This window comes from Neolamprologus multifasciatus, chromosome 5, assembly GCF_963576455.1.
Source record: "Neolamprologus multifasciatus chromosome 5, fNeoMul1.2, whole genome shotgun sequence".
Taxonomy (NCBI): domain Eukaryota; kingdom Metazoa; phylum Chordata; class Actinopteri; order Cichliformes; family Cichlidae; genus Neolamprologus; species Neolamprologus multifasciatus.
The window spans coordinates 38,028,774-38,046,986 of record NC_140443.1 but is presented as its reverse complement, the minus strand read 5'-3'; the positions used below and the strand labels follow the sequence as shown (position 1 = coordinate 38,046,986).

The 18,213-nt window shown below is 39.5% G+C and overlaps 2 protein-coding genes across 6 annotated transcripts in view; both read right to left on the bottom strand.

Annotated features, from left to right (window-relative positions):
- LOC146519281 (receptor-type tyrosine-protein phosphatase gamma-like) overlaps window positions 1-18,213 on the bottom strand; it is a 303,364-nt gene that overhangs the window by 29,895 nt on the left and 255,256 nt on the right. For all 5 annotated transcript variants that reach the window (XR_014874022.1, XR_014874021.1, XM_085159100.1 and 2 more), the window contains exon 9: window positions 17,089-17,273. Coding sequence is in view for 3 of the 5 variants with exons in the window: in XM_085159100.1 (XP_085015226.1) it covers window positions 17,089-17,273 (185 nt within the window). In the remaining 2 variants the exon portion in view is untranslated. The remainder of the gene's footprint in view (window positions 1-17,088; window positions 17,274-18,213) is intronic.
- LOC146519283 (G2/M phase-specific E3 ubiquitin-protein ligase-like) overlaps window positions 1-18,213 on the bottom strand; it is a 253,031-nt gene that overhangs the window by 101,600 nt on the left and 133,218 nt on the right. The gene's annotated exons all lie outside the window — the stretch shown is intronic.

Genomic DNA, 18,213 nt, shown 5'->3' with positions numbered 1-18,213 from the left:
GAGTACAAAAACCGATACTTCTACCACACACACACACACACAAATACAATTAATTGGAAGACAGGTTTTATTATATTCCCTGCCGATAAAAAATAAAATCTTAATAAAAATGACCACAAAAATTTCAAGTGAAAAATAAGCACTTCTGTTAACCTGAGTCTCCACATTGTAATTTTACAAAATATCACTGAACTATTGGCACTGTCTGGGTGGTTGGGAATTTCATATCGCAGCTCGAGTATGCTGAGAAGACGGTGCAATCCTATGTTTTCCACGACCGGCATTGGCTGGTCATCCAGAGCGATAAAATGAGTCGAGCCTCTGTTATTTTAACTGCCCGTGGATTTTCTCTTGACATTTTTCATCGCTTTTCCAAAACCTGAGTTAAAGTTGGCTGTTCCACACTGCTGACATTTTGTTTAGCCTAGCTACAGCAGCCTCCAGTTTCTCTTTTTTATCTGGAGCTGCCAGTCTCACTCGCCTAACCCTGTGCCTGTTTAGTGCGGGATGTCCCCCTAGTGGCCAATCTAAAAAACTACAACAGAAATGACAATCCACCCTCTGATTAATGAAATAAGTTGGTATCGGTTCATGGTATCGGTTAACTTTTACGAGTATGAGTACACACACATTTTACAGTATCGGCCCCGATACCCGATACCAGTATCGTATCGGTGCATCCCTAAAAAACTCCCCCCAGACTGAGCTCCAACAGGGAGATCAGTTTGAGAACAGAAAAAAACACCTCTGCACATGAAAAACTCTTAATACACCAAAGAAACACATGACAAGCAACGGGGGGGGGGGGGGGGGGGGGGGGGGGGTAAAGGGTGCAGCATTGGAAGGGAATAAGCGTTGAAGGCGTTTGGAAAGGGAGGGGGGATGAGTGTGTGCATATCAGTATATGTATGTGTGTGCGTGTCCAGAGTTCAGCTGAGACGGTGTCCTAAGTAAACAGTCATCCAGCCAACCCAGGTGGCCTTGCAGGCTGGACATCGGGTGAGTAGAAGTTACCAGTGTTGTTGGACGTCCCAGTGGGACACCAGAGTCAGAAGATGTGACGTCCAGTAAGACAGGGGAAGAAAGAGTGAACAGAAGAAGAGATACGGGGTTCTTCCCTTTTGTCTTCTGCGAGGTGAGCATCTAAGATGTTCAAAAAACATCTTAGATCCAGTCTTCTTTAAATTGGATCTAAGCAACAGCTTTAAATTTCAGCAGAGATGCCAAAAAGGGTGGACCTCTGCCCAGACTGTGAACCTGTGAATTGGTTTTGCATTTTTGACTATTTTTCTGCCCATTTTTGCCGTTTTAAAATGTTAATCCAGAAGATATTTGGGTTTACATGATACTCCACTGAATGCCCAGAGGAAGATGGAAGAAGTACTTTGAGGAGCTAATGAGTAAAGAAAATGAGACTGAGGAGGAAGGATAGAGTGAACCAGGAAATTTGCTATGAAGAGTGGAAAGGTGGTTGTTCCTGATAACTGGGGATTTGGAGATTTCTAAGCGAGAGGGCAGTGGACGTTTTAACCAACTTGAACCAATTTTCACCATCAAGCGCAGAGCCATAGTTACTACAGAAAGATAAAGTGGTTTATATAACAGTGGTTCTATTGGAGCAGGTTATTCAAGTTAAGAACTGAGCTGAACATAAAGAATCCCCCTCCGCTTTACATTGTTACATGTAGCTCATTGTTCTGGTTTCAGAGGTGCAAGTCAGTACTTGACTTACATCCTGCTATGTGCAGTGTGTTATACTGTGTTCATCAATCATCACTTCCTTATATATACCCAAACAAACAAAGAATTCATTTTGAAACAACAGGATCAGTTGTTGTAGCCTAAACAGGTCTAAATGGTACCTTGTATCATCCCATTAGAAACCTTCAGTATGAGCTTCAGTGTGAGTATAATCTATCACTAAAGCTAATATTCTGAAAATGAATTTACGGACACGTGAATAATATAGCTACCATTTATATATTTCTAAATCTATCTGATTATGTCCTGATTTACATGAAACTACAACAAACTCCGTTCTTTTGCTGTCTTTTCCCTCTTCAACAGCATCCGTGGCTTGTTAGTATTCAATGGGGATTCTCCATTAACTATGACAAGACTGTGACCACCTTTCCCCTGCATCTCTTGCCATAGCAGATTTTCCTTTTAAAAGTCATGCTTCCACAGCCAGGGGGCACTCTGATCCCTTCTTTGCTCTCTGCTGGTTTTCCCACAGAGTGACTCACCCAAGGTCATGCTTTCTGCTGGCAGTGCTTTATCCCCTCCAGCTTAGCATTGGTATTCTGCTGGCGGACTGGCAGCCCAAACGTAAGGAAATGAAACCTCCTACCTATTCCACAGCCTTCTCTCCTATCTCATTTTGAAAAGACCATTTGTAATTGAACTGATGTAGGATGTGGCTTGTTTTTTTTTAATCGATTAAATCTTCTCTCTCGCTTGCTTTCTCGGTGCACGTGTGTTTTGGGATGAATGAGTGTAATTTGATTCAAAAACTTTTGTGGACACAAAGAAATAAAAACGTCAGTACTCTCGCTGACCAGTTTTTTTATAAGTGACAACAGCTGCATGTGTGAGGACAGCTGTGGCATGCCTAAATTAATAAATAAATGAATAAAATTAGAAAATTATATTATATTATAAATTATATATATTTTAAATGATACAGTCATGAGGATCATGAGATCCAGCAGGATCATGAAACACAAGACTGGAGTACAAACACTGAAGTAAAGAGACAAAATAGAACCAAGCGGATCATAAGTAAAAGGTAAAATAGCAGTCAGAAAAATATAAGTATATTTTGTGAAATAATATGATCGGTTAGCTGTTGGCTATCAAGCACAATAGTTTATTTTTAAGGCGTAATTAAATCGTCAAAAACATCAAGAAGACAAAGTTTTTTAAGTTGTTCTAGTTTTATATTTGATTTCCAGACTACTACTGCTGCTTTCACTATGTCCACCACAGAGGTGGGAAGTAATCAAGTACAAATACTTTGTTACTTTACTTTGGTAGAATTTTCAGGTATCTGTGCTTTAAGTAGTTATTTTTCTGACAACTTTTTACTTTTACTGCCTACGTTTTTAAACAAATATCTGTACAGTTGTACGTTGCAGTTGATGCACTTCAGTATCTAAAAAAAATCATCAAACACAAATTGTTTGTGTCTACATTTTGTCACACAGTGTGTCTGCTAGTTACAGATATGGCTCTTTTTCACAGGGAGAGAAAAGAAAAAAGGACAGGAAGCCTCGCGGAGTGATACGTACTGTGCTTCAACATAATGTTACCGTATTGTGTGTGTATAACCTCTTTTTAAGTTGTGTGGATGTTAGACATGGTTATGCTGAGGATATGTCGGCCAGTTTCCACTGGAAATGCCTTTTGGTTAAACTGTCAGCGAGGAATTTGCATTTGCACTGTTAAACTTTTATATAACTGTAATGCACATAAAAAAGCTGCTTGTTTAAGTGAAAATACATTGATGTTTTTTTTTGTTTGCACTAATAAAGTTGAGGAGTTGTAAAGTATTTTGTCTAGTGTCAATTATATCGTCAGTTATATCGTTATCGCAAATTTTCAAATGTATATGGTGATATATATTTTGGGTCATATTGCCCTGCTCTAGTTTCAATTTCAATTTCAATTTATTTTATTTATTTATATAGCGCCAAATCACAACAAATGTCGCCTCAAGGCGACATTTGTTGTGGTTGTGGTTTGTGTTGTGGTTTGCAGTGTTTTGTGTTGTTTCACTTTATATTTGTTTAAAAGGAAAAAGCTGAACATTTAAGTTAGTTAGTTAGTTAAAAGTTGAAATGTATGAAATGTAAATAGTTGGTTTCTGTATTTTTTATTTTTATTTTATTTATTTATTAAATTTTATTTGGAGTGATTAAATTTTTTAATATTTACGGTGGCCCCTAGAGACAAAACACGTATAAACTCCAAAACACAACAGAAGTGCTCCAGGATGCTAGGGGGCCGTGTTGAGCTTTTGTTACCGAGTGGCTACACAAGCCAGGAAGTACCAACGACCGGATTGGGTGTGTGGTAGTAACAGGTAAATGAAGTTTTTTTATTTATTTATTTGAATATCTATATATGAGTGTTTATGTATTAATACAAAAACAACACACATGTGCTTTCAGTTGTGTAATTTAAGTGATCTAGTAGCTCTGTTTTGGAAGTTCAGTTAACGCTAGAAATGTGTTTTGGAGTTTGTACGCGTTTCGTCTCTAGGGACCCCCATATATATTTAGATATAAACATACATAAAGAAAATTCATTTTGTGCATAATTTTATATTACTGTTAATAATAAATTAATTAAAGCAACAAAACAACCTGAAGAGCCGGTTGGGAGCCGAAAGAGAAAAGAGCCAGAAATGCCATCACTAAGAGGTAGGTTACCTTAAAGTAGACATACAGTGGGGCAAAAAAGTATTTAGTCAGCCACCGATTGTGCAAGTTCCCCCACTTAAAATGATGACAGAGGTCAGTAATTTGCACCAGAGGTACACTTCAACTGTGAGAGACAGAATGTGAAAAAAAAAATCCATGAATTCACATGGTAGGATTTGTAAAGAATTTATTCGTAAATCAGGGTGGAAAATAAGTATTTGGTCAATAACAAAAATACAACTCAATACTTTGTAACATAACCTTTGTTGGCAATAACAGAGGTCAAACGTTTACTATAGGTCTTTACCAGGTTTGCACACACAGTAGCTGGTATTTTGGCCCATTCCTCCATGCAGATCTTCTCAAGAGCAGTGATGTTTTGGGGCTGTCGCCGAGCAACACGGACTTTCAACTCCCGCCACAGATTTTCTATGGGGTTGAGGTCTGGAGACTGGCTAGGCCACTCCAGGACTTTCAAATGCTTCTTACGGAGCCACTCCTTTGTTGCCCGGGCGGTGTGTTTTGGATCTGTATCATCCATGTGCTCTCTGGCAAACTTCAGACGGGCCTGGACATGCACTGGCTTCAGCAGCGGAACACGTCTGGCACTGTGGGATTTGATTCCCTGCCGTTGTAGTGTGTTACTGATGGTGACCTTTGTTACTTTGGTCCCAGCTCTCTGCAGGTCATTCACCAGGTCCCCCCGTGTGGTTCTGGGATCTTTGCTCACCGTTCTCATGATCATTTTGACCCCACGGGATGAGATCTTGTGTGGAGCCCCAGATCGAGGGAGATTATCAGTGGTCTTGTATGTCTTCCATTTTCTGATGATTGCTCCCACAGTTGATCTTTTCACACCAAGCTGCTTGCCTATTGTAGATTCACTCTTCCCAGTCTGGTGCAGGTCTACAATTCTTTTCCTGGTGTCCTTCGAAAGCTCTTTGGTCTTGGCCATGGCGGAGTTTGGAGCCTGACTGGTTGAGGCTGTGGACAGGTGTCTTTTATACAGATGATGAGGTCAAACAGGTGCCATTCATACAGGTAACGAGTGGGGGACAGAAAAGCTTCTTACAGAAGACGTTACAGGTCTGTGAGAGCCAGGGATTTTCCTTGTTTGAGGTGACCAAATACTTATTTTCCACCCTGATTTACGAATAAATTCTTTACAAATCCTACCATGTGAATTCATGGATTTTTTTTTCACATTCTGTCTCTCACAGTTGAAGTGTACCTCTGGTGCAAATTACTGACCTCTGTCATCATTTTAAGTGGGGGAACTTGCACAATCGGTGGCTGACTAAATACTTTTTTGCCCCACTGTAAAACACTACGTGTATAAAGGCCACACCATGGAACCCAGCTCTCAAAAACTGATCTAACAATGTTTGTGAAGGTAGATTTGCAGGAATAAGTTCTTAAAGTTTAGCGCCATCTACTGTAAGTACAGAATGTTATGCCACTGGGTTAGTTGGTTGAAGTCAAAACACTCACATTAGTTTATGTTTATTTATAAGGACACTTAAATTAAAATTCAGGCTGGGCGGGGGGGTCACTTTTGCGCAACAACGACTTTTATATTAACCTTTTAAAACCGGTCAGAGCAGCACACTCCGTTTTGCCTAACTATTTTTAAATCCTGGTAGCTCTGCAACCACGTAAGCTAGCGCAATAATTGTTTTTGCATATGAAACCGGAGGAGTTGTAATTACATCTTATGCCATCAGCTTGTCCTCGGTCACAGTTTCCTTCCACATATAGCTTTGCAAAAACTGCATAAAAAGCACTTGCAGCAACAAAATCATAATATTCCAGAAACACGCTTTGCCGATCTGATCAGCTGTTCGTAACACTTCCTACGTTGGAATAGACGTCATCGCGCATGTCCGCCATGACCTGCCCGAAACAGGAAGTGATGTCATTTTCGCGGAAATGTAGTTTTTTACCATCAGGGCCTCATGAGCCTATACTGGTGTTTTAAAAGGTATGTTTGACTTTATGACATTCTGTGTCGTTTCTGGGATGCTTAGGACTCATATTGCACTGCTGGAAATAGTTTATTTTGATGCATATGCTGCTTTTTTGCAAATTTGCATTATAATATTTATTTTTGTTTTTCCTGCAGTATATGAAAATTGGTGTATTTCAAAAACAAAACTATGAAGACACTCAAAATAAATTTCCTGTGGTGGGAAACTATTTTGTGCAACTTTTTTGTATTTACAGTTTTGAGGGATAAACCTCTTAAATTTCTCTAACTATTCAATTCAATTCAATTTTATTTATATAGCGCCAAATCACAACAAAAGTCGCCTCAAGGCGCTTCATAGATACAGAGAAAAACCCAACAATCATATGACCCCCTATGAGCAAGCACTTTGGCGACAGTGGGAAGGAAAAACTCCCTTTTAACAGGAAGAAACCTCCAGCAGAACCAGGCTCAGGGAGGGGCGGCCATCTGCTGCGACCGGTTGGGGTGAGAGAAGGAAGACAGAATAAAAGACATGCTGTGGAAGAGAGACAGAGGTTAATAACAGATATGATTCAACACAGAGAGGTCTGTTAATACATAGAGAGCGAGAAAGGTGACTGGAAAGGAAAAACTCAATGCATCATGGGAATCCCCCGGCAGCCTACATCTATTGCAGCATAACTAAGGGAGGATTCAGGGTCACCTGGTCCAGCCCTAACTATATGCTTTAGCAAGAAGGAAAGTTTTAAGCCTAATCTTAAAAGTAGAGATAGTGTCTGTCTCCTGAATCCAAACTGGAAGCTGGTTCCACAGAAGAGGGGCCTGAAAACTGAAGGCTCTCCCTCCCATTCTACTTTTAAATACTCTAGGAACAGCAAGTAGGCCTGCAGAGCGGGAGCGAAGTGCTCTAATAGGGTGATATGGTACTACAAGGTCATTAAGATAAGATGGGGCCTGATTATTTAAGACCTTGTATGTGAGGAGCAGGATTTTGAATTCAATTCTGGATTTAACAGGAAGCCAATGAAGGGAAGCCAAAACAGGAAAAATATGCTCTCTCCTTCTAGTCCCTGTCAGTACTCTTGCTGCAGCATTTTGGATTAGCTGAAGGCTTTTCAGTGAGTTTTTTGGACATCCTGATAATAATGAATTGCAGTCGTCCAGCCTGGAAGTAATAAATGCATGAACTAGTTTTTCAGCGTCACTCTGAGATAGGATATTTCTAATTTTAGAGATGTTGCGCAAATGAAAGAACGCAGTCTTACATATTTGTTTAATATGTGCGTTGAAGGACATATCCTGGTCAAAAATGACTCCAAGGTTCCTCACAGTGTTACTGGAGGCCAAGGTAATGCCATCCAGAGTAAGAATCTGGTTAGATACCATATTTCTAAGCTTTTCAGCGCAGAGTACAATGACCTCAGTTTTATCTGAGTTAAGAAGCAGAAAGTTAGTGGCCATCCAAGTCTTTATGTCTTTAAGACATTCCTGCAGTTTAACTAATTGGTGTGTGTTATCTGGCTTCATTGACAGATAGAGCTGGGTGTCATCTGCATAGCAGTGAAAATGTATGCTATGTCTTCTAATGATGCTGCCTAGGGGAAGCATGTATAATGTAAACAGAATTGGTCCTAGCACTGAACCCTGTGGAACTCCATAATTAACCTCAGTGTGTGAAGAGGACTGTCCATTTACATGCACGAATTGGAGTCTATTAGATAGATATGATACAAACCACTGCAGTGCAATACCTGTAATACCTACAGCATGTTCTAATCGCTCTAATAGGATATTATGGTCAACAGTATCGAATGCTGCACTAAGGTCAAGAAGGACAAGCACAGAGATGAGTCCACTGTCAGAGGCCATAAGAAGATCATTTGTAACCTTCACTAAAGCTGTTTCTGTGCTGTGATGAACTCTGAAACCTGACTGAAACTCTTCAAATAAACCATTCCTCTGCAGATGATCTGTTAGCTGTTTGACAACTACTCTTTCAAGGATTTTTGATATGAAAGGAAGGTTGGAGATTGGCCTATAATTAGCTAAGACTGCTGGGTCTAGAGATGGCTTTTTGAGTAAAGGTTTAACTGCAGCCACCTTGAAGGCCTGTGGTACATAGCCAATTATTAGAGATAGGTTGATCATATATAAGATCGAAGAATTAATCAATGGCAGGACTTCTTTGAGCAGTTTTGTAGGAATGGGGTCTAAAAGACACGTTGATGGTTTGGAGGAAGTAATTATTGAAGTTAACTCAGAAAGATCGATTGGAGAAAAAGAGTCTAACTTAACATCAATGGAACTAAGAGTAGTTGTAGATAATATTACATCTGTGGGATGATTATTGGTAATTTTTTCTCTAATGATAAAAATTTTATTTGTGAAGAAGTTCATGAAGTCATCACTAGTTAACGTTAAAGGGATGGTTGGCTCAAAAGAGCTCTGACTTTTTGTCAGCCTGGCTACAGTGCTGAAGAGAAACCTGGGGTTGTTCTTATTTTCTTCAATCAGTGATGAGTAGTAAGCTGTTCTGGCTTTGCGGAGGGATTTCTTATAAAGCAACAAACTATTTCTCCAGGCTAAATGATGATCCTCTAAATTTGTGACATGCCATTTCCTCTCCAGATTACGAGTCATCTGCTTTAGGGTACGTGTTTGAGAATTATACCACGGGGTCAGGTACTTCTGATTAGAGACCTTAGTTTTCACTGGAGCTACAGTATCCAGGGTCGTACGTAGTGAGGAGGTGAAATTATTAACAAGATAATCGACCTCTGTTGGGGTAGCGTTCAGATAGCTGCTCTGCTCTGTGTTGGTACAGGGCATTGACGATGATAACAGTGGCTGGATTATATTCTTAAACTTAGTTACAGCGCTTTCAGAAAGACATCTACTTTGATAAAGTCCACTCTCCACTGCTGCGTAATCAATTATTGTAAATGTAAATGTTATCAGGAAATGATCAGACAGGAAAGGGTTTTCAGGAAACACTGTTAAATGTTCAGTTTCTATGCCATATGTTAAAACAAGATCTAGAGTGTGATTAAAGTGGTGGGTGGGTTCTTTTACATTTTGAGAGAAACCAATTGAGTCTAACAACAGATTAAATGCCATGTTGAGGCTGTCATTTTTAGCATCTACATGGATGTTAAAATCACCCACAATAATTATTTTATCTGAGCTCAGAACTAAATTAGATATAAAGTCTGAGAAATCAGACAGAAACTCTGTGTAAGGCCCAGGTGGACGATAGATGATAACAAGTAAGACTGGTTTCTGAGTTTCACAGCTGGGGTGGACAATGTTAAGCATCAGGCTTTCAAATGAATTAACAGTCTGTCTTGGTCTTTCATTAATTAATAGACTGGTGTGAAAAATTGCTGCCACACCGCCCCCTCGACCTGTGCTTCGAGACTTCTGGTAGTTAGAATGACTCGGGGGTGTTGATTCATTTAAACTAACATAATCATCCTGCTGCAACCAGGTTTCTGTAAGGCAGAGTAAATCAATTTGTTGATCAATTATTAAGTCATGTACTAACAGAGACTTGGAGGAGAGAGACCTAATATTTAATAATCCACATTTCACTGTTTTACTCTTTGGTTCAGATGTGGATACTGTATTGTTCTTTCTTTGTAAATGTTTAAGTTGTTTGTTGCTGGTTTTTAGTTTGTTTTTTGTCTTTTTGGAAGCAGACAGTCTCTCTGGAGATTGGTTTTTGGGGGGGTAGCAGGAGGAGAGAAGCTGCAGAGAGGCGTGTAAGACTGCAACTCTGCTTCCTGGTCCCAACTCTGGATAGTCATATTTTGAGGGGTTTAATAAATTTGTCGATATTTCTAGAAATGAGAGCTGCTCCATCCAAAGTGGGATGGATGCCGTCTCTCCTAACAAGACCAGGTTTCCTCCAGAAGGTTTGCCAATTATCTATGAAGCCCACATCGTTTCTGGGACACCACTCAGACAGCCAGCAATTTAAGGAGAACATGCGGCTAAACATGTCACTCCTGGTCTGATTGGGGAGGGGACCAGAGAAAACTACAGAGTCCGACATTGTTTTGGCAAAGTTGCACACCGATTCAATATTGATTTTAGTGACCTCAGATTGGCGTAACCGGGTGTCATTACTGCCGACGTGAATTATGATTTTACTGAATTTACGTTTACCCTTAGTCAGCAGTTTTAAATTTCCTTCAATGTCGCCTGCTCTGGTCCCTGGAAGACAATTGACTATGGTTGCCGGTGTCTCTAGCTTCACATGTCTGAGAACAGAATCACCAATTACCAGAGTTTGACCCCCAGCGGGTGTGTCACCGAGTGGGGAAAAACGGTTAGACAAATGAACGGGTTGGTGGTGTACCTGGGGCTTCTGTTTAGGACTATGCTTCCTCCTCACCGTTACCCAGCGCCCTCTTTCCGCAGCTGCTTGGGGTCTGCCGGGGAACAGCTAGCGGGGCCTACACTATCTTCGGCTGCACCAGCTACAGGGGCCTGGCTAGCTACGGGTGAATGAAGGGTGCGAAGCCGAGTCTCCAATTCAGTAATCCTGGCCTCCAGAGCTGCAAATATGCTACATTTGTTACAGATATCATTACTGCTAAAGGAGGCCGAGGAGTAACTAAACATCTGACACAATGAGCAAGAAAGTGCAGAAGGGACAGGTGAAGTAGCCATGGTGCTAACGAGTCAGCTACGAGCTAAGCTAGCGAAACGGTACAGAGACAGTGAGTGAATACTTTGGCTATAAATTAGGTAGTGAGTACACAGAAAGTGTGCTTCGGATGAAGCACGTGAAGATTATACTATGAAAAAAGAATGTATTTAAAAGTTGTTAATTAAACTGCTAAGCAAATAAGCTACTCAGAAACACCACTGTGTTTGAGCAGGAACAGGAAGTGATACTATACCACAGAGCGAGCGAACACCAAGTGACAGCCTATGATAACTAGAAATATATGTTAAAAAAACAAAAAGGATTTTCAATTTTTTTGTAGTTTATTGCACTTTTTTTGCAATTTATGTAATTACTATGCACTTAATGCAGACATATTATTAAAATTTAGGCTGTAATGGTTGTATTGATGTATAGCAACTTGAAATGCTCCCAAAAATGGCTCCACAGCATGTAAACATATAATATAAGCTCTGGTGGACTTGGTTCTATGGTAGGTCTTAAAGGGTTAATAAACTGAGGCTGCACTGTCCATTTTCACTCTCTGTTTCTTAAGCAGCAAGTGGTTCTTCATTGTTTGGCTAACTGCACTGATAAATGAGAACAGTGTGGATGAGACACTGTTTTAATCAGCAGACCGACAAGCTGGAGTCTGACACTCCTACGCAACGATTCTGTCAAAGCCTCAAAACAGCTACACTTGATTGAATAGACGGTTCCCTCAGAAGACTGCGTAGAGGAGGCATTTGAGAGGAAGCTGGCCAAATACCAGGGTCTTCTAAAGGACTGAAACAGATGCCACTGCTTGGCCTGAGTGAGCCATTTAGAAGAATAGCCATCTAAACTGCAGCAGAGGGACCTTCCAGAGAGGTGGTCGCTGGTGCAGTGCTGCTGGGATACAAGTAGAGGCCTGATGAATTTCAGATGTGGTGCTTAAAACTGCTTGAAAGTGTAACTGTATTTCATTCACCACAAATAACTATCTGATTGAATAGTTTTCTTATCAGATAGAGAAATAAAACAAGTCGCAAAATGTAAAAGCAAAATTTCTCCGCCTGGGCTGCCTTGCGTTTGTTTCAACGTGTGACCCCGCCCGTCCCTCGGTCAGTCGGGGATGAGTGCGCTAACATACCTGTAGGTTGCTGTTCTAATGAGTGTTTGATGGAAAACGACAATGGTGGAGTTTGCGCTCTCTAGTCGCATGATAGGTGAGTCCTAGTAAATAATTTTCCAGTACGTGTACATTACACATGCTATTTTTTAAAATTATGATTATTATTTTGCTAGCTATCAAACTCGCTGGAGAAAGGATTGAAATGCACTGAGTGTGTAGTATGGCAGCTAGGGATGGGTATCGTTTAGGTTTTATCCGATACCAGTACCAAACCGGTACTTTTGAAACTGTGCCGGTGCTTAAACGGTGCTCGAACCGGTCCAAAAACCTCTCATGTTCAACTGTTTTTTTGTAAAAAGATAACAATGTTAGCCTTTTCTGCAGCTATAGGGGATTTATGGCATCACTCTTGTTGTGGAAAAGACTAACTTTGTCCAAAAACCTCTCATGTTCAGCTGTTTTCCACTTTTTCTTTGGTCATTTTAGCCTTTTTGGCCAGGGTGAAGGGAGTATCTGCCATCAAACAAGAAGACAGCCGCATGTAGCTATGATGATGTTTGCTAGTTCACCTTACATGCATTAATGTAATAACGTGGTTAGCCTACTCAATGTAAATTACACACGAACAACATTAAGCTACTCATGCAGAGAAGAACGGCTGCTGCATCATCATCATCATCATCATCATCATTTCTGCTACACTAGCAGGGCTAGGGGCCAGGACTCTAATCTCCGGGTCCGATAACAGGCACCACACCCGCAGTGTGAGGTCTCGCAGCAATCTATCAAATACGGCGCATTTCTTGGCTTTTAAAAAAACGCTATGCGTCTCCAGGTGTTTCATCGGATTTGAGGTGTTACCTCCTTTGACAGTATCACAGTATCAGCTTAAAGCACTTGTTGCAGCTGCTGAGTTTGCATCTTTTGCTGTGAAGTACAGCCAGACTTTTGACCGCTTCGCTTTGGGCATTTTTAATCTGTAGCTCTGCTCTAAAAGAACGTACGTACCTGGACCCGCCTACTATCCTTGGAAAGGTAAAATGATTGGCTAGAATCCAAAGTGTATGACATCTTAGGAAAAAAAAAAAGCACAGAAATAAAGCACCGAAATGTGCGCTGCTTTTTGGTCTGGTTACTACCGTTTATGTTAGAACTGGTGCTAACTTAAGGCTTTCTGATTAACCCTCTGGGGTCGACGGACCCAGAGTCTCCATTTCAACTTGGGTCGAACGTGCGGACTTCAAACTATATACCAGTTTTTAAATTGTGTTGATAGGTCACGTAAAACCGATGTTTTGTTTTCTGAATAAAACAGTGGCGTTTACTCTGGAAAGAAACGGTAAAAACAGCGTTTTCTAAGGAGAGCGCTAGCAAACACACTTTGCCTGTGAGTGGAAAAAAGAAAAAGAAAAAACACTCCTTCCCTATTGGTGGAAAATGTACCATGTCAACCAATCCAAAAATGATATGGCAACATGTGGCATTTGGTTGTTTGGGAAGAGGCGGACGTTTTAGGACTGAGCGAAAAGGAGAGAGTTTTGATACGTGAGAGATTTGTGACATTTACCGTGTTTGGAGTCTCAAGTTAGTGTGTTGTCTTGTGTAGTTAGTGTGTAGTCGTTGTTTTGTTTTGTGTGTCAGTTCTACTAGTGAACGTCACAGTTGCTGCCTTAAAGCCATCAAAGGCAGATTGCAGCTGAGTGACACACCTGCTGTCAGACCTGCAGGTTTATCCCTGTGCTGTTCTCCTCTGTGTTAGAGTGACACAAACTATTTTTTGGAGTTGCATAAATAATTTAAGTGCCTTCTTCTTTGATGCAGTGTGCAGCATGCATGTGTGTTTTTTAATCAATAAAACTGTTTTTAATATCTTGCAGCATTTTGTATAATTCATACTCAAGTTTAAATAAACAACAACACTAAAGCTATTCTGTTATACCTGTATGTAAAAAATACACTGCACCCAAAATATTTCATAGTTCAGCAACACTGATCAATCTAATAAAGTTAAACCTGCTCCATCCTCCCTATTCTGGTATTTTAAAGAGTAATTTTAAGTATTAAGCAACCTAACTAATAGGGTTGCAAACTCCCAGCAATAAAAAATAGGGAACCCAACCCCCCCCCCCCCACCACCACCACCACCTCATGATGCTTAATCGACGTAATCAACTTTAATTTGATGCAGTGTGAATAATGCACAGAAATAAATTATTTTTCATGAATAATTAAATAGATTCAACATCTTTCTTCAACAGAATTGCAGACTGCACAGATGGTTCCCAAAGGAAAAAGTACCATAGCTTACTAGGGTATATTAGACTTAACAGTTACTATATACAGTAATGGACTTCTATACATTTTACATAAGATTAAAACTTTGGGTGTAAGAGTCAGATAATTATTTATTAAAAGCTCGACATTTTAAATGAGAATAAGAAAGAAAAGTATGTCTTTGTGCCCCCTTTTCCCTGTTCATGCCCTATCGGCCCCCCTGGCTACACTTTGCTAGCTCCGCCCCTGCACAGTTACGTCAGCTACGTAGAAAAAGATCCTGGTGTAGAAATAATATTAAATAAATTCTAATAACAGATTATCAAGCTTAAATGTGCTGCTGTTGTTCAGCCGCTGGTTTCCTCTTTCTGGTGCAAAGTGAGTCAAAAACAAAGAAGAGAGACGATCAGCTGATCATTGATCAGTTTCACGATTGAAGTAGCAGCAGGAGAGGGAGGGGGAGAGGCAGTCGCTCCAGGTATCGGTAGTTAAGCTTAACGTGGGAATGCTTTACAAACATTCAGAGATGAACTTACACACTTGCTTTACTTCTCTCTGGGAAAACTTCCTCGGAGATGAAATGCTGGTTTGAGGCTACAAACACACACAGCCGCTCTATCACGTGACGCATACTGCTCCGACGTGCTACGGTTATGAGCCGAGTTACGTCGTGCTTTTTTGATATTTAATGGTTTGGATTACATTTTTTATTTTTTTCCGATATCCGATCTAGTAATTTACATCAGTATCGGACCGATCCGATATGTAATATTGGATCGGTCCATCTCTATCTCTACTCTGGAAATGAGGCACTTTCTTCTCTCTTCTCTCATCTTTTTGATGGATTTCAACAGAGCCCTGAAAAGGTCCATGACTGTTCACCAAACCCTGCTGTTTCTCATGATGAAAGAATGATTGATGCTCCATATAGATTTACAGTTACAAACCATTTGAGGGCAAGTCGAGGCAGTTTTTGCTTCGCCTCGACTCAGTTACAGTGTGTTACAAGTCATATATCTTTAATAATTTATATTTTGTCTCTTAATTATGAAGACCTGCAGATTCCCCCATCTCTTCTGAACAAAACGGTGTCAGAATGACCGTTCTAGCCCGAACAGTTAGGAAATTATGGCCATTTGTTCGAGGAGAATCCTGAATGTCAGAAATACACTGAAGAAAACTCACAGCTCTCTCTGTGTCTGTGTGTGTGTATCAATATTTCTACTATGTTAAAGTATTACTGCTAAATCATAGTATTTATACCAAATCATAGTATTCGAACCAAAGCATCGTATTTGTACGAAGTCATAGTATTTCAATCAAATCTGAGAAGTTGTGGTAAAATGCAGTATTTCTGCCATATCATTGTATTTGTGCCATATTGAGGTATTTTTGCAGAAACATAGAATGTCTGCAAAATCATAGTATATCTGTTATTTTATAGTATTACTACTAAGTCATAGTATTCGTTGTATTTTTGCAGAAACATAGTATTTCTGCAAAATCATAGTATTTGTGCCAAAGCATAATATTTGTACGAAGTCATAGTATTTCTTTTAAATCATAGTATTTCAATCAAATTTCAGTAGTATGTAAAACGCAGTATTTCTGCCAACTCATAGTATTTGTATCCAATCATAGTATTTCTGCTAAATCATTGCATTTGTGCCAAATCACAGTATTTGTCCTAAAACATAGTATTTTTCCCAAATTGTAGTATTTGTGCAAAAACATTGTACATCTGCAAAATCATAGTATATCTGCTATGTTATACTATTACTACTAAGTCATAGTATTTCTGCTTTGTTATACTACTTGTGCTAAAATGTAGTATTTCTGCCAAATCATAGTATTACTGCTATTTCATAGTATTTGAGCGAAATTACAGTATTTCTGCTAATACATAGCAGGAATAAAATGATTTAGCAGAAATACTAACTTATAATACTTTTACTCAATTATAGTATTTCTGCCAAATCCTAGTAATTCTGCTCAATGACTGAATTTCTGCTATGTTGTAGTATTTTTGCTAGATTATAGTCAAAGTATTTCATGTAAATCATAAATAATGTCTCAAATGCTATGATTTGGCAGGGAAAATATTATTTAGTATAAATACTATGTTTTAGCACAAATACTATGTTTTAGCACAAAAACTGTGATTTGGAAGAAATACTTAGTTTTATTAAAATTACTATGTTCAAACTTTAAAAAATTCTGCTCTTTCTGCTAATGTGTGCTATGACTTTTGGTGCTCATAACTTCTATACTTAGATATTGAATTTTATATGCAATTTTTTTGCCCATTGAAATGAATGGAACACATTGTCAGTGTGGTCACTGATTTTACTTGCCGGGTCAAGCTGTGTTTTAGCTCAGTGAGATGAGGCCCGGGTTCAAATCCTGCTTATGGCAACAATATTTCAGTTCACAGTTAAACTTTTTAAACTCTTTTCAAAAGAATTTTCAGTTTTTTCACCCCTGAAACTTTTCATCTTCTTCAGCTATTTTCAGCAAACAGCTTCAGCATTACAGCATCCACACAGCATTTTCGCAGGAAATGCTAATTTTTCTAGTTAAAACTTAGCATCCACCTATAATGTGGCTCCAACCCTGCAGTCCCTCAAAGACTCACCAGTTTGTGTTTAGCATCCGTTAGGTGGGTCTCCTCATAGCTGTCATCATGGGCCGTCCAGCTGTAAGATACCAGGAAATGCTGGATGGGTGAGTGGTAGGTGACCTCCGGATGAGCCCAACGCACCACCAAAGCACTGCCATTGACATGCTGCACCTTCATGTTTATGGGAGCACTACTGCAGACTGGGAGGAGGATGGAAGCAGGGTCAATGAAAATCATAAGTGAAGTTGTGGATATGTGCAGAAAGAGCAAGAGGGAAGGCGTGAAAGTGCAAAATATAGTAGCCGGAAAAGAAAGGTGAGAGGGGAATGAGGAAGGGTAGGTAGGAATAAACAAAGCAATGCAATCAGATGGAAAAAACAACAATATTTATGAAAGGATGATGAATAATGAAGAATATGTTGGTACAAAGAAGAGGAGTGATAGGAAAGAAGAAAGAACGGAGATTAAAACAATGGGAAAATGAAAAGAAAAATTACATTTAAGAAAAATTAAAAGCAAAATGGAAGGAAATGGAGAAATTATAGAAATAAACATAAGAATAGAGATGAAGAAAGGTTTGAGGAAAATAAAGAGGACGTAAAGAGGAAATGGGAAATTAAGACAAGTTACAGGAACGGATTATAAAAAGGAGAGTGAAGAAGGAAGTGAACGTAGAAGAATGGGCATGAGAAAGAAAGAGGATAGGGAAGATATAAAAATATGTGATGTAAAGGGAGAATGAAGGAGGCAGATGATGATTAAAGACAAAGAGAGAGAGATCATTTAATGACTTTGGCTCAGCTTGTCTTTCAGAGCAACATAAATAAATGACAGGCCTATAAAGTCAAATGCACAAATAAATGCTTTACAGGTATTGTAGCTGTAGATTCACATGGCAGCATCTGACCAATCACAAATATGGACATGTCTACTGATCATTCTTTCAACAGTACATGGTTCTGGGTCTTTTTGACCCAGCATGTTGAACTTCACTGTCTTTTGTATTATTATGTTCTAATTTGTTTAGGCTTCAGTTAGTTCTGTTGATATTGAGTTCAGTTCCTCTATTTAGTTCTTGTCTAATTTCCTTCCATGTCTGTTGGTTTTGGTGTCGTGTCTTCAGTGTGTAACTCAGGTCCC